The sequence below is a fragment of the Bos grunniens genome, chromosome 24 (assembly GCF_055505025.1).
Source record: "Bos grunniens cultivar Pamir isolate PY7600 chromosome 24, Bosgru_T2T1.0, whole genome shotgun sequence".
NCBI lineage: Eukaryota > Metazoa > Chordata > Mammalia > Artiodactyla > Bovidae > Bos > Bos grunniens.
Genome location: NC_141188.1, coordinates 58469534 through 58492140, shown reverse-complemented (window position 1 = coordinate 58492140; position 22607 = coordinate 58469534). Strand labels below are relative to the sequence as shown.

The window sequence follows — 22607 nt, the reverse complement described above, 5'->3', positions numbered from 1 at the left end:
AGAATATATATATATGTACATGTTCCTCAAAAAATGTATATTGCTGAATCACTTTGCTATATACCAGAAACTAACACAGCACTGTAAATTAACTGTACTTCAATTAAAAAATGTTTAAAAAAAGAATTTACTTTTTAACAGTGTGCAGTTACAACTTGTGGGTTATCTGCCAAAAGTCCTGTGTGCTACTTGAGAGCACACAGGGTGTATAACCTAATGAACTCTCGCTCCTTTTGCCTCCGATTGAGGGCAGAGTTGAACACACCTTTCCATCATCCCTGGGTGTGATGGGACTGAGAGAAGAGAGTAAAAATTGTCCCATGGGGGGTACCCCCTGCAGTGTTAGCTACCATGTCACCCGCATGGACTGTGTGTTCTGAACAGAGGCTTCCATGGCTGGATGTGCTCAGGAGTTTGTAGGAAATCATCTCGAGAGGACACTTTGACCTTGAAGCTGGAGAAAGATGTGTTTGGTCAGGAGAACCCAGAGGCTGGGCACAGGGGTCACTGCAGGGCTGGTCTCCCTGTAGATAAGTAGCTTGCTCCTATCGCAAAGCGAGGACAAAATCCACTGCCTGCCACTCGTATCTGAGGGCTCGATCGAAAGTATCTTTTATCTTGCTAGTGTGGAGGTGATTCGTCTTGGCCAAAGTTACTTCATCAACTGGGATCTGCAGATGTACTATCCTGAGAAGGACACGCCTGCAAAGGCGAGAACCACCACGCTGAATGAGCAGCTCGGGCAGATCCATTACATCTTCTCCGACAAGACGGGGACCCTCACGCAGAACGTCATGACCTTTAAGAAGTGCTGCATCAATGGGCAAATTTACGGTGAGCAGAAGCTGTTACTCCATCTCTGGATGTGTGCGACCAGCGGCTGCCTCCCTGGAGTGGTCCCCCCCAGTGCAAAGCTCTGGTGGTTATTCTGGTGAAGTTTCTCAAGCAGCATCACTGGTGCGTTGAGACCACACATGTGGGAAGGTGAGGAGTCAGAATTAGGTATACATTCCTCAAAAAGTTAGCTTGCCACATGATCCAGCAAGTTTGCTCCTGGTTACACACCCAGAAGAACCAAAAGCAGGGACTCGAACAGGTGTTTGTACATCCATGTCCGTAGTAGCATTATTCGTAATAGGGAAGGTGCAGTAGTAAGTTAAAGTGTCCATCAGTGGACGAATGGGTAAGGAAAATGTGATGTGTACACACAGCGGAATATTATACAGTCTTGAAAAGGAAGGAGACTGTGACACATTACGACATGGATGAACTTCGAGGATATTATGCTACGTGAGATAAGCCAGACACAAAAGGAAACATACTGCATGATTCCATTTCTTTGAGGTACTTGGAGAAGTCAAATTCAGAGAGCTAGAGAGTAGAATGGTGATTGCCAGGGTTTAGGGGAAGAAGGGAATGAGGAATTAGTGTTTAATGAAAACGGCATTTCCGCTTTCACGGATGAAGGAGCCATCGAGATGGATGGTGGTGAAGGCTGCACAGCAGAGTGATTGTACTTAGTGCCACTGAACTGTCCATTTAAAAATAGTTGAGATGAAATTCCCTGGTGGTCCAGTGATTAGGACTCCTTACTTCCACTGCTGGGGGCCTGGATTTGATCCCTTATCAGGGAACTAAGATCCCACAAGCCTCGAGCCACGGCCAGAAAACAAACAACGAAGTAGTTGAGATGGTAAGCTTTGTTTTTCATCACAATTATATTTTAAAAATTGATTTCCATTCTAATATTCTGAAATGTGCTATATACTTATAAAAATAACAAGGCTAGTGCTGCATTCAAAGTGGATGCCCCTAACATTTAAATATTTAAAAACATATAATTATTTTAAAAGCTATGAAAACATCATAAATTTCCTCTTGGAGGAAACGTTTTGCTGTGAGCTGCAGATTCACAGAATGTCAGTGAGGAAGGTGAGATGCTGAGGGCTTGAGGAAGGGGCTCTGCTGACGGGCTCCCAGACGGGCTATGAGACCCATTGATTCAATTTGTTTTGTCCTGTTTATTCCCAGGAGACCATCGAGATGCTTCTCAGAATAATCATAGCAAAATAGAGGTGAGTCCTTTCACAGACGAAGCCGTTGGGGTGTGTATGACTTTCCTGGGCTGTAACAAGCTCCCATAGAATAGGTGTCTTACAGCAATAGGAACGTATTCCCGCACAGCTCTGGAGGCCAGAAGTTTGAATGGAGGAGTCAGCAGGCGCACGCTCCCTCTGGAATCTCTGGGGCAGAATCCGTCGTTGCCTCTTCCTGGGCTCTGGTGGTTGGTTGCCTGCAGTCCTGGGCGCTTGGCTGGCAGACACATTACTCAGATCTGCCTCTGTCATCACATGGCCTCCTTCTCCCTGTGTGTCTGTGTCCAGATCTCCTTCCTTTTATAAAGATACCAGTCACTGGATTGTGTGCATGTGTGCTGTGTGTGTGCTCAGTCGCTCAGTCATGTCTGACTGTTTGCAACCCTATGGACTGTAGCTCACCAGTCTCCTCTATCCATTGGATTCTCCAAACAAGAAGACTGTAGTGGGTTGCCATGCCCTCCTCCAGGAGATCTTCCTGACCCAGAGGTCAAACCCACATTTCCTGCATTTCCTGCATTGCAGGTGGACTCATTACCACTGAACCACCATACTCATTAGGGTCTCTCTAATCCGTTTAACCTCATCTTTGTTTTTTTGTTTTTTATATTAGGGCATAGTTGATTAATAATGTGTTAGTTTCAGGTGTACAGCAAAGTCATTCAGTTATTTAATATATACCTGTATCTATTCTTTTTCAAAATCTTTTCCCATTTAGGTTATTACAGAGTATTGAGTATAGTTCCTTGTGCTCAGTATAAACTTCCTCTTGATTACATCTACCAAGACCTTATTTCCAAAGAAGGTCCTATTACCAGATACTAGGGGTTAGGACTGCAACCCATCTTTTTTGGTGGGGACACAATTCGACTCACACCAGGCTATGTTAAAACAGATATGAGCCTCTTGACACTTCAGAACATATTAAAATCCTAAGGTGATGTTTGGATGAAGACACAGCTTCCGAGAAAAGTTCGTATCATCTGTGAAGCCCGAGTCGTCTGTTTTAAACGACCATTTTTCCTTCTCCGTTTCTTTCAGCCAGTGGATTTTAGCTGGAATGCGTTTGCCGATGGGAAGCTTGAATTTTACGACCATTACCTCATTGAGCAGATCCAGTCGGGGAAGCAGCCGGAGGTGCAGCAGTTCTTCTTCCTGCTGGCCATGTGCCACACGGTCATGGCGGACAGGCTCAACGGTGAGTGTGGCTGTCGCATCTCGGACACCGGAGACCAGTTTTTGTTTTGTTTGTTTTTAGTTGACCGTGAACTCGTGCTTGGGACCTGAATGCATATGAAGAGTTGCATGAACTAGAGGCGTTTCAGTTAGGTTTCACATCTTCATCTTATACCCCAGAGAAGTACACGGCTTACTTGGCATCCTCCAGGGAGACTTGCCTTCTAGATCCTGGGTTCTATTTCCCATAGGTAGGTCTTTGCCATAGATATCCTGCAGAAGGCTTTTCGGATGTAAGGCTTCTTCTTCCTAGCAAATGTCATTGGTCTGTTTACCCAGAAGGCCAGCAGACAAAACAACTAGACCCGATCCCCACCTCCTTCCTCCCTGCACCTGGAGAAAAGGACAGAATGGATAGCAGTCCAACCGTCGTCAAGTCCTCCACAGAACCCAGATACCTCCAAATTAAGTGACTTATGAAAATTAAGTGAATTCTGAAAAGCAGAATTCTTTTTTTTGTTGTTGTTAATTTTTAAAGAAAATTATAGTTGGTTTATACTGTTGTGTTAATTTCTGCTGTATAGCAAAGTGATTCAGTTACACAGGTATATACATTTTTATGTTTCATAGTGTTTTCCATTATGGTTTATCATAGCATATTGAATATAGTTCCCGGTGCTATGCAATCAGACCTTGTTGTATATCCATCCTATAAAATAGTTTGTACCTGCTGACCCCAAACTCCAAATCCATCCTCCGCCACACTCCCTCTCCCTCGGCACCCGCAAGTCCGTTCTCTCTCTGAGTCTGCCCCTGCTTCCTGGATAAGTCCGTGTTGTACTTTAGATCCCGCACGTGAGTGACACCACAGGGTATTTGTCTTTCTCTTTCCGACTTACGTCACTTGGTATGATAACCTCCGGGTTCACCCGTGCTGCTGCAAATGGCATTGTTTCGTTCTTTTTTGTGGCCGAGCAGTATTCCAGTGTGTGTGCACACACACACCACATCTTCTTTATCCATTCATCTGTCGGCGGACATTTATGTTGATGCCATGTCTGCAAAACTCTTAAGTGCAGCTTGTGCCAGCGCTGTCACAGCAAGATGGTCCGGCTTCAGTGCCAGCTAGGCATCTTATCGCCTAGTCACACGGTGATGCCTCACATAAATACATACGTGCATTCTGGAAAGAGCCAAAAGTGCCCCTTTGTCATGTGCATTCTCCACTTTGAGCTGCCCTGGTGGCTCAGGTGGTGAAAAGGCTGCCTGCAAGGCAGGAGATCAGGATTCGACCCTTGAGTCAGGAAAATCTCCTGGTGAGAGAATAGCAACCCACTCTAGGATTCTTCCCTGGAGAATTCCACAGACAGAGGAGCCTGTAGGCTACAGTCTGTGGGGTCACAAAGAGTCAAATCCAACTGAGTGACTATCACTTACTTATTCCCCACTTCAATCAACCCAGCATAGGAACGGATGTCCCTTCTTGTTTTCTGATTCTGAGGTTTCATATGTAGAGGATGAACTCTTCAGAGGAGACATAAAAAACTAAATCTATAGATGCTATGTGTATCTTGCAGCAAGTTTCAAAGACACTCATTCTCCAAGGATGAATCTAATTGTGCAATAAAGCTGAGATAACAGCAGAATTCAGGTTGGGTAGATACATGGAAGGGGCTATTAACAGGCCAAAGCAGGGAGATAGAAAAGGGTAAGATCAGGTCACAAATAACTGAAGCAGAGGTCAAAATCTGTTTGACTAGCTAAGCACATTTTACTCATATGATAAAAATCAAGTATGATATTTTTAAGCAACTGGGTTCTCTTAGTTTTTGGCTCATTGGTAAGTTTATTCTACTTTTTTTTTTTTTTTTTGGCATGTATGATGGTATTATTTTGAAAGTTAACCTGCCAACTTAAGCAAGTGTGTATACATCTGCGGTCTCCATTTCCTTCTTTCTCCGCTGGGATTTCATGGGAAGAGTCCTGGGCTCTGTGCTGGAGGTGGGCCGTCCCTGTCTGGGTTCTTGCCATAACACACAATGCAGACCAGCGTTTTCTGCTGGGCAGTGGTTTCCTCATGTCACGGGAGGAGGGCTGGAGTTCAAAGGCCTTTCCAGCCTGAGAGTGTGCAGCTCTTTGTCCCACTGTCCACCGAGGCAGAATTGTACCCCTGAGGCATCTTGCCCCATGCAGCACATCACAGGCAAATTGCTCTGGACGCTGAAAGTGGAGGGCAGTTGGATTTCTAAGCACAGGAAGTAAAGGAGAGACTGATTTTTGTCTTTGACCAATAAAAGCACCTTGAAAGGGTCTGTGGGAAGGGACCTTGGGGATAACAACTCCCAATGTTACAGCTGAGAAATTCAGCCCCAGAAAGCACCTGATACCTCCTTGAGCTTGGACGACAGGTTAAAACTCATTTTAGCCGAGTCCTCTCGCTCTGCCGTGCTGGTGCGCCTTTGCTCTTTCCCTCTCATTTTCCCGCTTTTACAGGAGTGGAGATTGGCTCTTCGGTCATTATGCATAATGTGAGCAACAAAGGGACTGAATTCTTTCAGGCACGCTCAGCAGACAGTGGATGTGGCCCACGTGTTGAGTATGTGTAGGAGGGCAAGTAGTGGCTGAATGTGGAGCAGCTGTGTTGGTTTTCTATGGCTCTACACTAGATGCCCACAACGCAGTGGCTTGGATCATCCATTCCTTCACCCACAGCTCTTTAGATGAGATGTCTGCGCAGGGCATGATGGGGTTCTCTGCCAAGGACCTCCCTAAAATCCAGGTCCGGCCACTCTGTTGTCCGGAGATCAGCATCCTCTTCCAAGCTGAGAGCAGAATCCATTGCTCTGGGGTCGCAGGACTGAGGTCTCCATTTCCTCGTTGGCTGTCAGCTGGGGCTCCTCTCTGCTCCCACAGGCCTCTCTCTCTTTCCTTGCATCATGGTTCCCCTTGTCTTCAAAACTAGCAACCGCGAATCTCCCTCCCATCCACCCCTTTCATGCTTCAATCTCTCTCCCTGGGAAGAAGCCAGTCCCTTTGGAGAACTAGGGCTTCCGTGGTGGCTCAGCTGCTAAAGAATCCACTTGCAATGTGGGAGACCTAGGTTCGATCCCTGGGTTGGGAAGATGCCCTGGAGAAGGGAAAGGCTACCCATTCTAGTATTCTGGCCTGGAGAATGGGGTCTCTGTGGACTATAGTCCATGGGGTCTCAAAGAGTCAGACATGACTGAGCAACTTTCACTTCACTTTGAAATTAAAAGACACTTGCTCCTTGGAAGAAAACCTATGACCAACCTAGACAGCATATTAAAAACCAGAGCCATTACTTTGCCAACAAAGGTCCCTCTAGTCAAAGCTACGATTTTTCCATTAATCATGTATGGATGTGAGAGTTGGACTATAAAGAAAGCTGAGCACAGAAGAATTGATGTTTTTGAACTGTGGTGTTGGAGAAGACTCTTGAGTCCCTTGGACTGCAAGGAGATGTAACCAGTCCATCCTAAAGGAGATCAGTCCTGGGTGTTCATTGGAAGGATTGATGCTGAAGCTGGAACTCCAATACTTTGGCCACCTGATGCGAAGAGCTGACTCACTGGAAAAGACCCTGATGCTGGGAAAGATTGAAGGGGGGAGGAGAAGGGGACGACAGAGGATGAGATGGCTGGATGGCATCACTGACTCGATGGACATGAGTTTGAGCAAGCTCCAGGAGTTGGTGATGGACAGGGAAGCCTAGTGTGCTGCAGGAGTTGGTGATGGACAGGGAAGCCTAGTGTGCTACAGTCCATGGGGTCACAAAGAGTCAGACACGACTGAGCACTGAAAGGAACTGAACTGACTGAACTTGAGACTAACCCAATTAGTTAAGGAGCACTCAGATAATCTCCTTATCTTACAGTCAACAGATTTGGACCTTAATTATATCTGTAAAATCCCTTCCCAGCAGTACTGTGATTAGAGTTTGCTTGAATAACTGGGAGAAAGTGTGTGTACACATCATCGACTCCTGCCCTTGCAGAGGCTGAGAACAGAGTTTGAAAAGAAAGAAGAAAGAAAGTGAAGTCGCTCAGTCGTGTCTGACTCTTTGCAACCCCATCGACTGTAGCCTGCCAGGCTCCTCCATCCATGGGATTTTCCAGGCAAGAGTACTAGAGTGGGGTGCCCTCTCCAGAGTTTGAAAGGCTTGGAGATATTGTCTCCACCTGAAGGCCTGAAGTGCAGATGCACCGTGAGATTGTGATCAGAGAGATAAGTTTTAGAAGTTTGGAGCTAGGACACATCAAATCAGTAAGGAAACTTAGGACCTGGATTAGTGGGAGTCTTTAGGAAGGACGAGCAAGTTACAAACAAGGAGGATATTCAGTCTGAGGGGTAACTTGTTTTAAGACTGGTGACTAGAATTATCAGCCAGAGAAAGCTATGGAATCAGGATAATAAGAGGTGAGATTTGTTGTTTGAGCATCTTTTTTATTTGAATCAGTTCTGTGATCCACAAATTAGCTTGTACAAGAAAAGAAAGTCTCTTTGGTTGTGCCTTGGTGTGGGGTAAATACAGAATTTTCTTACAGGAAAGGTTTCTGGGGTTAATTTTTAGTCTGGCTTTCCTCCTGCAAACATCAAGTTGGAGTTTGGACCGGATCTCTGAAGTTCCTCCCATCTCTGTTAGTTGGCGATCCTGTGATTCCATGACTAGAAGAAAATGGAAGGGTTTTCTTTTAATGATAAAAACTTCAGTGTTTGCTCCAGATAGGGTTGTCTTTACTCATGGGAACTTTACCACCTTTTATCATTCTGTTCCTTTTTTTTTTGGAGTAAGTTTGCCTTCAGTATGATGTAATATATCCCCGCCAGAGAAACCTGCCGATGGGAGGGGACTGATCTCACTGCTGCTTGTTTAGCTCTGGTTAAATATTTTACCGTCTGGCATGTGTGTGTGTTTGTAGAATGACTGGATTTAGCAAGTGCATTTGTAACTTCTGGTGTGTGTCTTTCTGGGTGAACAAACAGATACCAGCCTCATCTTTAATTAGTATTTGGGAGTGATGAATATTGGCTTAGAGTGAACCATCTGAGTATGTCTGTCAAGGGAGGAGAATGTGAGGATGGGGCATTTAGCTCTACTGATAGCCTGCTTCCCCGATGGCTCAGACGGTAAAGAATCCGCCTGCAATGAAGGAGACCTGGGTTCGATCCCTGGGTTGGGAAGATCCTCTGGAGAAGGAAATGGCAGCCCACTCCAGTGGAGAATGCCTGGAGGATCCCCATGGACAGAGGAGCCTGTTGGGCTACAGTGCAGGGGGTCGCCAAGAGTCAGACACGACTGAGCGATTAAGCACACAGCCCTTCACCCTGGAGCATCTGCCCTCCCCTGTGGACAGACGGTGTAAAGAGATGCCCGTCTGCGGGCTGCAGCCTGGTCAAACCGTGGTGGGAAATGAAATGCCTTTTCCTGTGAAAATTCATCTGACCATAGACATACTTTTCATTCTACTTGGAGGTGGAAGAATGAAGAGTTGAAAAACACAAACTCTTGGATAGGGAGAGCTTTTTTAAAATAAATTTTTTTTTTTTTTTTACTGACGTACAAAGATAAGCATATAGCTCGGTGAATTTTCACCAGCCCAATACTCCCATGTCATGAACACCCAGATTTTTACAAACACAACATCATACCTCCCTTAGACGCCCTTCCCTGTTCCCTCTCTGTCATTGCCCCTCCAGAGGTGACTACTGTCCTGACTTTGAATAGTTCGGGTTAGCTTTATCTGCGGCGGGTTCATGTAGATGGAGTTAGGTGGTTATGTACTTGTGCTGTCTGGCTTCTTCACGCAGCACTGAGAGGTTCGCTTCTGTTGTGAAGCAGGTTTGCAAGTTGTGAAATAAATGTGGTTTCCCATTATTTAACTTTCAAAATCAAGATATTGAACAGATTGATACATTTTGAGATTTTTTTAAATTAGGAGACTATAGCTAAGGTAAAGAAGGTTCTAGAGAGAAGATAACCTGGTACAATCCTTTTAGAGAACAAGTGAGTAATGCGTGTGACAGCAGGCTTAAAAATTCTCAGTGTTGTTTACCTCAGTGTTTTCATTACTAGGAAGCTCTCCTTGGAAAACACGAAAACCCTTATACACGTATAGAATCCTTATTACAGTGTTATTTTGGGGAGTAAAAATATTATAGAAAGGCGGTCACACATTACATTCACAGGTTACATTTCTTTAAAATAATGCATAGAAAGAATTTTTAAAGCTGTGATAACATGCTCAAAATACAGTGTTAAAATCACCAGGATGTAAATGTATATTTAGCATGCCAGAAACTATTAGAGAAACAGGCATTTCCAGAAGGACAGAAAGAAATTGTAAAAAGCTATCAACAGTGCCATTCTTCCTCTGGATGGTGGGGTTATGAGATTTTCTTTTTTCCCCTATTCTTGGCCAGATTTTTTTTTTCACTTCTAGTTTATATTACTGTTTATAATCAGAAATAAAAGCTTAAAAACTGTGAACGTTGGCACACTCCTTAAGAATCAGCGATGTGTTTTCTTGGGGATGTTTTGGGCTTTGCAACAGAGTTGGCCCTCTGTGTCCATGATGCAGGGTGCCAACTGTATCTACTGTAGTCTGCCGCTTTCTAGAAGGGACCAGAGCATCCATGGCGTTTGTTATCTGCGGACACTCCTGGAACCAATCCCCCATTGGTCTCAAGGGATCACTGGACATCCTCACCCCCACATGAACCGCACTGGTGAACACTCGCTGGCCAACTCAGCTTTTCTGGTTTTCTCTCTTGCCTCTTCTGTTAGGTCAACTCAACTACCAGGCAGCCTCTCCTGACGAGGGCGCTCTCGTAAGCGCCGCCAGGAACTTCGGCTTTGTCTTCCTCGGCAGGACCCAGAACACGATCACCATCAGTGAGCTGGGCACAGAGAGGACCTACCATGTTCTTGCCCTTTTAGACTTCAACAGTGACCGGAAGCGGATGTCTATAATTGGTAGGTCTCCCTCAGAGTATGTCTGTCAGTCATTCACTGAGATGCTGCCTCTTGCACATTTTACTTAGCAACACCAGGATAAAACAGGCAATGAACGAGCCCCTTGGTTCCTGGAGGACTTCCGCAGACTTGTTGAAACTAGTGTTTCCTCACTTCATTCTACACGATGTCCATCACTCAAAGGGACAAACGCAGTAGATCTGAACCTTGCATCACGTCTTCAACGATGTGGGCTGTCAGCTGTGAAATCTGGGTAGCAGCTCCATGGCTGGTAGACCCACAGCACGAGCTTTTCTATCGTGAGTTGCCCCATGCATTTCTGCTGGGGCCTTGCGGGATGTCAGGTTCAGGAGAACAGCGAGGCTGTGCTTATGAATGAAGATTCTCCCTCCAGCTCAGGCGCAACGTAACAGGAACCCAGGAAGAAGCAATGATCACTTCCTGATAGTGCAATGTTTTCAGTTCATAGTGTGAAATCATTACAAACTCACAGAAAACTTGCAAGAACGCTTTAAAGAATCCTGTAGCTTCTTCCATGTCCAGTTGTCAGCATGGGTCAAAAGTTCTTTGTCATTGTTATTTATAGGTTCTTGTTTTCTGAACCATTTGAGAGTCGATTAAGGGCATTGAGGTCTAATGTCCCTTTCCCCCAAATACTTAAGTAGGTTTTTCTTAAGATCAAGAAACTTCACTTACTGTTATGTCCAGTATGGTGATCAGAATCAGAAAACTCAACAGTGCAGTGTTATTATCTAATCTACAGAGTGCTTTCAAGTTTCACCAGGGATTTTCTTTCTGATTCAGGACTCTACCCAAGATGCCACACTGCATTCAGTGATCATTACACTGGTCTCCTTTATTCTGTGAGAGTTCCACAACCTGATTTTGATCTTCTGCACACTGACATTTTTGAAAAGCACAGGGCTGTCACCTTGCGGAGAGTCCCTCAGTTTGGGTCTGTCTGATGTTCCCTCATGACTAGATGTAGATGGTGCCCTGTTGGCAGGAAGGGTACCTAGATCGGTGCCGGGTCCTTCCCAGCACAGCATATCAGAAGGTACATGATTGCAGGTCACATCAGCTTGGATCACTTGGTTAAGTGACGTCTGTAAGATTTTCCACCATGAGACTGACTTTTTAATTTTTATTTTTTAATTGGAGTATAAGCGGTTTACAATGTTGTGCTAGTTTCTGCTGTACAACAGTGTGACTCAGCCGTAAGTGTATGTATATCCCTCCTCTGGGCCTGCCTCCCATCCTGCCCTCCCGCCCAATGAGGGCTGCGCACAGCTGAGCTTCCTGTGCTGTGCAGCAGGTTCCCCCAAACTGCTCGTTGCACACCTGCTGCCCCCGCTTCCTCCCACCCTCCCCGCCCCGCCCCTCCCCTCCCCTCCCCTCCTCTCCTCTCCTCTCCTCCACCACGCCCACAAGCCTGTTCTGTTTGCAGGGCAGGAATAGAGATTCACTTTTTAACCAATATAAAAGTTTAGCTGCTTCCTGATTTAGTCTCATCTTACTGATACTATTACTGAATTAAATGATTAGTCTCATTTTTACTGAGTGCTTCCTGTGGGCCTAACACTGATCTGGGCTGATGATCATGCCTGGCGAATACCTTAAAAGAACTTAAAATCTAGTTAGTGGTGAGACACGTAATGCAATTAAAGTACTTCAGAGATCAAAAAAGCCGAGAAAATGGTCATGAGGAGTCATGTTAATGGTCTGAGAATTAAAGGCAGTGAGTGTTGTGGATTTATAGATAAGAAGGGTTTCTACTGGCTGGCATGGACCAAGATGTCTACATGGAAAAACCCAACACACAGTAGGGAGCCAATAAGTATTTGCTCAAAGAATAAGCAAGCGTATGAAAACTGAGCTGGCTAAAGGAATCTTTTCATATTTATTTCACTATTACATTCTATGTAGGCTTACCAATTGTTGAGAGCAACATTTTTCTAGGTCCATTGCTTATTTTAAACTAATTAGGAATGATTAGCACTGTAACCGTTCAGAAGATTAACTGTATAGTTTTCTTAAGAAATCAAACATTAACTTGGTTATTGGCTTTTCCTTCTCTCTCTTACTTTTTACTAGTAAGAACCCCAGAAGGCAATATCAGGCTTTACTGTAAGGGGGCCGACACTGTGATTTACGAACGGTTACATCAAACGAGCCCTATGAAACAAGAAACGCAGGACGCCCTGGATGTAAGTCTCACTTCACTCTTTATGCCGCGGATTGCAAACTTCCTTTCTGGTACTATCTCTGAAGCTGGAGTGAAAGCTTTGTGCTACCTGTTGACCCTTCTGCTGTCTTGGCGTAGTTGAGTGGAAAGAGCACCCAAGTAGGAATATGGCAGGCTGGTTCTGATTCTGCCACAGAGGCTGACTTCCTAGGAAACGAGCTCAGTGCATCTAGGTTGGCAGGACCTGCAGGACTGACCCAGGAGAAAGGCTGGTCTTTCTTCCGGGGACCTTAAGCAAGTTACATAACCATCCTGTGCTCTCGTCTCAGTATCTCTGTGGCCTCCAAGAATTCCAGTGTCCTGTGTACAGTGAAGTCGAGAGAACATTCCTATAGGATGGGACATGAGAAAGCAGTCCACTGGATAATCAATGTCTTTGTTAGAGAATCAGTTTGGTCTTTGTTACTTCAAACTCGCTATTTTAGGGGATGGTGTGGGCGCAAGAGAGTCGGACACGGGTGAGGAACTAAGCACGCACACGTGCTTGGTTCAGGGATACTGCCGTTTTTCAGAATGCTTCTGGAAATCTGAGAATTGTATGCCCACCCTCATATTGTTTTGTTTTTATATAATGATGGCAATGAAGCCTGGAGGGTGAATCATTAATTGCCAGTATGAACTATCCCCGGTCCCATCACTTCATGGCAAATAGATGGGGAAACAGTGGAAACAGTGGCTGACTTTATTTTTCTGGGCTCCAAAATCACTGCAGATGGTGATTGCAGCCATGAAATTAAAAGACACTTACTCCTTGGAAGGAAAGTTATGACCAACCTATACAGCATATTAAAAAGCAGAGACATTACTTTGTCAACAAAGGTCTGTGTAGTCAAGGCTATGGTTTTTCCAGTGGTCATGTATGGATGTGAGAGTTGGACTATAAAGAAAGCTGAGCGCCAAAGAATTGATGCTTTTGAACTGTGGTGTTGGAGAAGACTCTTGAGAGTCCCTCGGACTGCAAGGAGATCCAACCAGTCCATCCTAAAGGAGATCAGTCCTGGGTGTTCATTGGAAGGACTGATGTTGAAGCTGAAACTCCAATACTTTGGCCACCTCATGCAGAGAGCTGAGTCATTTGAAAAGACCCTGATGCTGAGAAAGATTGAGGTCAGGAAGAGAAGGGGACGACAGAGGATGAGATGGCTGGATGGTATCACCGACTCAATGGACATGGGTTTGGGTGGACTCCAGGAGTTGGTGATGGACAGGGAGGCCTGGATTGCTGCGGTTTGTGGGGTTGCAAAGAGTCGGACACGACTGAGTGACTGAACTGAACTGAACTATCCCCGCATGGGGATAGTTCACACATGGAGCAACTTGCACAGTCCCCAGCACTTAGTCAGTGCTCAATAAAGGGGTCTTTTCCCCCTCCACTTGAAGGGTCTGAGTTTGGGGGCCAAAGATCCTTCAGAAAAAGTCTGCTGAATATGTTGTTTCCTAGATGGGGTTACATTTTAAGGTTATATGTGTGTTGCTGAAGCAGTTACAGTGGGTAGTTCCTCATGAGAATTTGCATGAGGGTGGTCTAATCAAATACATGCAGAACTTGCCAGTCTTTGAAAGCAAACCCTTACTTGGGCGAACCTGTTCTGCTATTTTGACCGACAAGATGTGACTGTGAAATAATGAAACATTTTTACTGGTTCACATTTTAGCTATTTTAAAATGGCTTAAATCTGTTCGCCATGATTAAACTTTACATACTCTTTTTAATGAAAATGTTTTATCTCAGCTTTAACCATGGCACGTGTCTTTGAGAATTGGTTTGAGGGACTAAGGCTTGGGTGAGAGTTCGTAGTCTTTGAACCTGTAACTGTTTGTGGGAACAAATTGTAAAGTTGTCAGGTCTGGTTCACAAAACCTTTTACCACAAGGCAGCATCCTTGATCTCTTATTTTCTTAGTTGTCAAGGGGTTTTTGTTCATTCTCATGACTTGATTTACCAGAGAGTTATACTATTCCCTTTAATTAGAGAACTATAAATAAACAGTCCTAAGATTTTGAGAATTCTTAGGAAAACAAAGTATTAATATTTGTTTACTCTCCTCTATGGAATGTATGTGTACAGAATCATTTCACAGTCTCTTTTTAAATGATCTTATTATATTACTGCAAAATGAGATTTCAAACTTACATAAAAATAACTGTTCTTTGGGTGGTTGGATTGTCTTTTAAATTAAACAGATCTTTGCCAATGAGACTCTTAGAACACTGTGCCTTTGCTATAAGGAAATTGAAGAAAAAGAGTTTGAAGAATGGAATAAAAAGTTTATGGCTGCCAGTATAGCCTCAACCAACCGGGATGAAGCTCTGGATAAAGTATATGAGGAGATTGAAAAAGATTTAATTGTGAGTTTTAACCTTTGTAACTTTCCCCTTGATATTCTGAACAGAATTGGAGATCTTATTAAGTTTTATTCATTTTTAATCTCACTCTTGAAATATAATTCAAACTGCAGTATTTGAAACCGGTACAGTGGAACTCAGTCATTTGAATTTTTTTCAGCAAGCAAAATAGCAGTTGCCATTATGAGAAAACAAAAGACAAAACACTATGAGATTCGGATTCTATTATTTTTATATCACTTATTAAAATTCATTTTATACAATAATAAGCCAGCATATACTTATTACACTATGAGAATTACTGAGATGATTTATGTTGTGCAAAATCTTGAAATAAGAAAAATAAGCCATTTGTAGAGACTTTCCAAAGTTTACTACTTATTGCTTGTAGAGTTTTGATGAAAAGGAAATGTTCAACAGATAGTAAGCACTGACCTTTAGCAAAAGAAATTGGTTTGTATCCATGTAAAGTAGTATACACACAACAATATTATATATTTTTAATGTCCTTGATTGGTACTTACATTTTTGTCTTGGTGAATTACTGTAAGAAAAAAGACTTTGGCTGCTTGGTTTTTGGTGAATGTGGAACACGGCAGCCTTCCCAGTTAATGCCAGCCGCTGGCCCCTGTAGCACAGCAGCTGGGGTGTATTTAGCCCATCTGCTTTTTACAGGTTGGCCGACTGCAAATACAGAACATTTTTGGCTTATGTGCTAATTCCTTTCTGTGAATGTACATTCCAGCTATTAGGAGCAACAGCTATTGAAGACAAGCTGCAAGATGGAGTCCCAGAAACCATTTCAAAACTTTCAAAAGCTGACATTAAGATCTGGGTGCTCACTGGAGACAAAAAGGGTGAGTCAGTTTGCAGGGAAGCCTATCTGTTAATTCACAAATATCCATAGCTCCTGTCTCCCCTGCTCAAGGGGACCTTCTCAGACTTCGCATCCTGCACAAGCACCATCTGTTTCCCTTGGGCAGAGATGCTTTCCGTAAGAAATCCTTCTGTGTTGCTCCAGCCCGCCCCGGCTGCCTCCTTCCTGAAACTCCCTCGTTGGCAGAGTCTCCTCCTCGTAACTGAGCTCCTGCTCGTGTCCTGCTGGCTGTCTTCGGTCTTCTATCTCTGCCCGACACGGGCTCCCGTCCTCCAAGGGCCAGCTCTCCGGGCCCTTCTGTCCTCCCAGCCCTGTACCGTCTGTTGGGCAGAGAGCAGAAGAGCGTAACATGCTCAACAGAGCTTTGGTTTTCTTCCCTCTTTTATTGCTTGAAAATTGTAATGTTATCCCCACGGGAAGATTCTAATTTTTAAATTCAGAGCTCAACAAGGAGTTGATTGTTGTGTTATCGTTTCTGTCGATTTTTTCACTCCAGAAGCCTTCCATGGGAAACTAGATCATTTGTCTTATCCTGACATTGTTGGTGGATTACACATTCTGATAAGCTAAGGAATTAAGTCCCGACCTCAAACAAGTGGGGGTGGGGGTGGAAAAGGGGGGAAAATGTCCAGTAGGAGCCACATGTGAGGGTTGTGGAAATGGCTACCCTTCCCACCTTGTGTGTGTGTGTGAGTCACTCAGTCCTGTCCGACTCTGCGACCCCCTGGACTGTAGCCCACCAGACTCCTCTCCATGGAATTCTCCAGGCGAGAATACTGGAGCGGGTTGCCATTCCTTTCTCCAGGGGATCTTTCCGACCCAGATTAAACCACATGAACTAGATGTGTTCAGTATTTCAATGAACATTGATTTTATTAAATAACCAGCTTACACATTTGATATTACATTTCATTATTAAAAACATCTTGACCAGACGTTGGCTTATTAGACTTATTACAGAGAAAAGGATTTGTTTCCTTTAGTGATGTCTAGACATTGCTATAAAAAAAAAAAAAATCAAAAAGTGTATTTGATTGAATCTGGTTGTTTTATTAATTGAAAAAGTTGGTACTAGATGAAGCCCATTATTAAATTCATCAGTAGGAGTGACATTTGGCTTCATTTTTTTCTATTGTAGAAACTGCTGAAAATATAGGATTTGCCTGTGAACTTCTTACTGAAGATACCACTATCTGCTATGGGGAAGATATCAGGTGAGTAAGGGCCTGCAGTGAGAATATGTAACGTCTCATTTTTATAAAAACAAGACTGGACAGTAGACACAGATTCAGAGAGATGGAGCTAGAACGTGTCCCTTGCGACAGTTTCCTCAAGTTTAAGTGAAACAGGAGACAATAGGCAGCTCCAAGACACCACACTTCAACCTTCTGTTGTAGCGAAACTTGAGGCCTTCTTTGCCTTTTCAGGGGCTGTTTTTCTGTATTTCTTGCAAGCCCTCAGCGCTTGCCTGCTGAAAAAGGAAGTGGGCTTGAGATATCACTAATTATGAATTAGATTTCATATTTTTTCTCTTCCAGCCTTTAGTGATTTGTCTTGATCACTCCTTATTTTCAACTTGAAAATGAGAAGTTAATGTGGAAAAAGAACAATAGCTACCAGATCTCCTAGTGCAGTGGTTCTCAAGTTGGGTGGGGGAGGTAGGGACTCTGCCCTTGGGAACATCTGGTGATGTCTGAAGACATCTTTGGTTGTCGCAGGGGGAAGGAGGGGTGCTCCTGGCTTCTAGTGGGGTAGTGGCCAGGGGTGCTGCGAAGCATCCTACAGTATCTGTAACAGCCACATATAACAAAGAATCAGGAGTGCCAAGGCTGAGAAACCCGTTCTTGAAGGTGAAGACTAAAGGCTCTATGCATGTAAGACGGAAAATCCTGGCTGAGAGTTAGGAGACCTGAGTCCTCGTTGCATTCTTCCCATCAACTTGTTGCAGGCAAATCACAATATCTCTCAGACTTAATTTCCCTGTTTGTTAACATGAAGAGATTGGGTACTTACAGTCCCTTTTACTCCAGGATTCCATGCCTCACTTTCATATGAGCTGTATGTGGTCTTCTCAATAACTTGTTGATAGAAAGCACGAGAATAACTCAAAGGCAGACGTAACTTTATGTGGAAATAAGGTATTTTTCCTGCCCAACAGTGATCACTGTTGATAGCACACTAGGGTTCATCCCATATTATAATTCTGATCAGGGTTGCCTTCCTTCTGTTGCTTGTGAACACATTTTCAACTGTATCTTCTTTTAGCCACCTTTGGCAAATTAATAAAGTACCCAGAACATGGTGCCTCTGTGGTAGAGGAATCAAGACTTAGTAACATTATATGTCACTTGATTTAAAAAAATGGGCAAAAGGCTTGAATAGCTATTTCTCCAAAGAGACATATAAATGGCCGATAAGCATATGAAATAATGCTCAACATCACTAATCACTAAAGAAATGCAAATTAAAACCACAGTTTCACTTAACATTGATTTAGGATGACTACTATTTTAAAAACACAGAAAAAAGTGTTTGTACAAGTATATGGGAAATTGGAAACTTTGTGCACTGCTGGTGAATATAAAATGGTGCAGTCACTGTGGAAAACAGTATGATGATTCCTCAAAGCATTTTAAAATAGAATTATCATGATCCAGCAGTCCCACTTCTATATACATATCCCAGCGAATGAAGAGCAGGGACATGAAGAGAGATCTGCAAACCCACGTTCACAGTGGCATTGATCACAATAGCCAAGAGGTGGGAGCACCTAAGGGCTCACTGACGGATGAATGGACAAACGAAACGTGGTATATCCACACGGTGGAATGGTGGGCTTTCCTAGTGGCTCCGACGGAAAGGGTGTTATTCAGCTTTAAAAAGGAAGACCGTTTTGACAAGTGCTACAACATGAATGAACCTTGAGAACAGTGAAATGAGCCACTAATTAACTGAAATAAACCAATTACAAAAAGGCATGTACTGTATGATTCCATTATGTGAGTTACCTGGGGTGGTCATATTCATAGAAATGGAAAGTCAAGTGGTGGTTACCAGGGGCTGGGGGAAGGGGAAACAGGGAGTTGTTATTTAATGAGTATTGAAAGATGAAAAAGTTCTGGAGATTAGCAATGTGAATATACATACTACTACTGAACTGTATACTCGTATAGTTAAAGATGATAACTTTTATGCTAATGTGTTTTTATTGTTATTTTTAAAAGATTATATGTCAAAATTATCTCCCAATCAAGGGTGTGTTCATGGTCTTATACACACTTAAATTTTTCCCCAGTGCTCTTCTTCATACAAGGATGGAAAACCAGAGGAACAGAGGGGGAGTCTATGCAAAATTCGTACCCCAAGTGTATGAACCTTTTTTCCCATCTGGTGGAAACCGTGCCTTAATAATCACTGGTTCTTGGTTGGTATGTATCATTAGCATCTCTCCCTTTGGCTCAAACTAAAGCAGGTCATCCTGAACAAATTTTAGACGGTTTCATATTAATTACCAATGTTAAAATCTGTTAGCCTGTAAATGAAAGGGCAATTTCCTAAGCCTGAGAGTTAATATTATATAATACATAAAATAAGTGATACATACAATAATATATGATATATATAATATTATGATATGTATATGCTACATATGATCATATATTATATGTAATATTATTATTATATGATATAAACTGGTAGCAGTGGTTACTACTAGTTTGTCAACTAACAGAAAATTTTAATTTTCTCCACTGTACATTTTAAAATTTTCTGTAATTTTATAGTAAATATTTTATAATCAGAACAGTATCATCAGTAACGTAGGCCCAGAAATATCCCTCAGATGATTAAAATCTTGGGAATGGCACTCTTGATATAAAATCCCAAACAGACTGTGATCTTTTCCCCTCCTTAATTTCACAGAATGAAATCCTTCTTGAGAAAAAGTCCAAGAGAAGTAAGATTCCGAAGCTGAAGTTCCCCAGGACAGAAGAAGAGCAGCGACTGCGGACGCAGAGCATGAGGAAGCTGGAGGTGAGGAAGGAGCAGCAGCAGCAGAACTTTGTGGACCTGGCCTGCGAGTGCAGCGCGGTCATCTGCTGCCGCGTCACCCCCAAGCAGAAGGCCATGGTGGTGGACCTGGTGAAGCGCTACAAGAAGGCCATCACGCTGGCCATCGGGGACGGCGCCAACGACGTCAACATGATCAAAAGTGAGTCTCGCCCACGGGCCAGCTTGGCCAAACGGGCCGAAAAGCTTGATCAGATTTTCCCACAGCGTCTAATGGAAAAACCCACACAAACTTTTTAGCTAGCCCAGTAGTAGATGAGTTTCATGTGGGCGACCTTATCCTTGTTTCCTTCTATTGCATATGTTTGGATTTGGTTTTTCATTTTCTCTTGCTGCTTCCCCTCCTGTATTTCTTTAGGGTTTATTGAAAACCCTACTATAGAATAAGTTTTGCAAAAATCTCTGCTGAGGTTGGCATAAATTGTTGAATTCTGTTATTTGTTTGGGGAATATTACTCTCCCACACCTAAGCATTGTTTTCTGGGGCTTTCTTCTTGCTCTTGGTAAATTGTTGAACTTCACCATTGGGTGACCTCGTGTGAGCTCAGAGTAACACACCTGGCATTGAAGCAAAGTTCCAATGTGGCCACAGCATTCTCCTGACCTCCCAAGGTCTTTTTACCTTTTGGAGGACCCTCGGTTCAGTTCAGTCGCTCAGTCGTGTCCGACTCTTTGCGACCCCATGAATTGTAGCACGCCAGGCCTCCCTGTCCATCACCGACTCCCGGAGTTCACTCAAATGAAAGGATTGACTCCTATCTTGTGGAAACAGTTTTGCTGGTATTAAAGCATTCGGAACCAAATCCACAGCAATATGTCTGAATCCTGGTCCTTTTGTTTCCCTATAGAACTTGTAAGGGGTATCTTATAGTGAAAATGCCTGAATGAGATCTGAATACTTGCCTTCATCCTAATACCAACACGCTGTGTCACCCTGGGTTCATGCTCAGGCATCAGCTTTCTCATTTGAGAATAAGAAAATTGTCTCTGATGTCACCTCTAGGTTTGTGATATTATTTAGATGAATAATCCATGGCATGTATGCACATGTCCTGCAGTGCTGGGTAGCTTAAACGCATTATGTATATAACTGGACTTTGAATTCAGCCTATTTTGTAACTCATGCGTCTCTTTCTTTCCTTAGAGTCTCTTCCTCCTCCTCCTTGATATATACTAAGAATATTCCAACTTTACCTTCCTCAACAGAAGTCGGCTCTACGATGTACGTCTTCTTGCTTCTTTACCACGTGTATGTCTGTGGTCTCTACCAGTTTAATTTCTCTGCACTGTTTTGCTCATGCTCATCCTGCTGTGCGAATGGCATTCCTTGCTCTGAATCAGATGTTTCTTTCCTCTGCAGCTAGTTCTAGTTTGTTTTCCATTATGTACCTTAACATAAATGCCTCTGCCAAAAAAGTAAGTAACTCAAACAGTTACTTACTTCAGTTCTTCAGTTATAACGAAGACTTATAGATACTGGGGAAAGGGGATCCCCTTACAGACCTACCATCTGATTATGTGAGAGACTTGAAAACTCTTTTGTCCCTCTGGGTTCACTAGTTGATAGCAAAAGGGATCACAGAAATTGGCATAGATGAATCTCCTAGAGACTGTTTTTTCTTAAGTGGTTTTAAGCATTTTATTAATCTGTGTTATATAGTAGATGCTTTTGTATATAGTGTAGGAGGCATCCTTTGGGGATGAGTCAGAAAATCTCAGGTCTCCTTGGAAGTCCATAGCTTAATCCAAGTATTGTTAAGTACCTCTTTGAACTTTGTGAAGACTCTTATCTGTTTTACCTACATCAGGAACAAGGTACAGAAAGAAATCATTGTTTATAAAGAAGTACAGTGGAATTTAAGTATCTAAAAAAATCTGACCATTTCCTAATGTTTCAGGGTTAGTGGTGTAGTCCCGTAGAAGTGGAGGGAATTGCACTCTACCAGTGTGCCCCTAGCAAGGGCCCAGGGACCCTCAGGGGCTGCCCTCTCCCCTCTTTGTGCCTGAAGACGGCTGGTAGGTGGTGTTTTACTTGGCTGAAACCCTGAGAATGAACAAGAGGCATTAAAGAGGCAGGAAGAAACTATCAGTTTGTTAGGGAATTATGAAGCAATTTACTTGGAAGGCATTTAAAACCACATCTGAAACTTTAGGAAAATCTAGATGTCTATATTTAGTTTTCAGGAAAACACAAGCAGTGTGGCCTTATAAAGTCCATCTGCCTAGTTGCCTTGAGCCACCCTGTGAACTGTGGCAATGTTCACTTCACACACTGTCCTTGGTCTGCACCACAGAGGCTGGCCAGGATGTCACAGCCTAGCACAGGGGCGCCTCGTCCTTGGCTCTGAAAGAATCACAACATTTCCCTGTTACTTGTTCAGGAAAGAAGGCCATGGTTTGGTAGGAAAGAGCAGTCTGGCAACCATGACTGGTCATTAAGAACTATTTATGTGTTTAGAAAGAGGTCATAAATATTGATTGAGATGCAGTTTATTCTTTTTTTTTTTAGAATTGCAGAGTGTTATTAAAAAATGGAGGTTTTGGACAAGTCACTGTGTTGTCTCGAACTTGTCAGACCTTGTATTCTGCAACTGGGGCAGGGGTTTTGGAGCTTCTTTTAGCTGGAAACGCTGCTGAACTGGCAGACACTTCTCAGGGTCTTAGCAACAGTAGACTGTGTTCTCCAACACATGTTCTCAAAATGATCTCACTATTTGTCTTCCATGACTTTTAAGACCTAGATCAAACTCATAATTCTCTAAGTGGAACATATAATTTAATGACTATTGGAAAGATGGATAAAAC

At 43.3% G+C, this 22607-nt stretch overlaps 1 protein-coding gene across 6 annotated transcripts in view; it reads left to right on the top strand.

Moving 5' to 3' along the window:
• ATP8B1 (ATPase phospholipid transporting 8B1) overlaps window positions 1-22607 on the top strand; it is a 112178-nt gene that overhangs the window by 80002 nt on the left and 9569 nt on the right. For 4 of the 6 annotated variants that reach the window (XM_086373593.1, XM_086373594.1, XM_086373595.1 and 1 more), the window contains exons 13-22: window positions 626-834; window positions 2032-2075; window positions 3138-3294; window positions 10078-10266; window positions 12361-12473; window positions 14696-14860; window positions 15603-15714; window positions 16873-16948; window positions 19030-19162; window positions 19656-19944. In XM_086373593.1, the coding sequence (XP_086229719.1) occupies window positions 626-834; window positions 2032-2075; window positions 3138-3294; window positions 10078-10266; window positions 12361-12473; window positions 14696-14860; window positions 15603-15714; window positions 16873-16948; window positions 19030-19162; window positions 19656-19944 (1487 nt within the window). Of the gene's footprint in view, window positions 1-625; window positions 835-880; window positions 985-2031; window positions 2076-3137; window positions 3295-10077; window positions 10267-12360; window positions 12474-14695; window positions 14861-15602; window positions 15715-16872; window positions 16949-19029; window positions 19163-19655; window positions 19945-20946; window positions 21185-22607 lie in introns of those variants that run through there. The other 2 variants (XM_086373597.1, XM_086373598.1) reach the window with 2 other exon arrangements.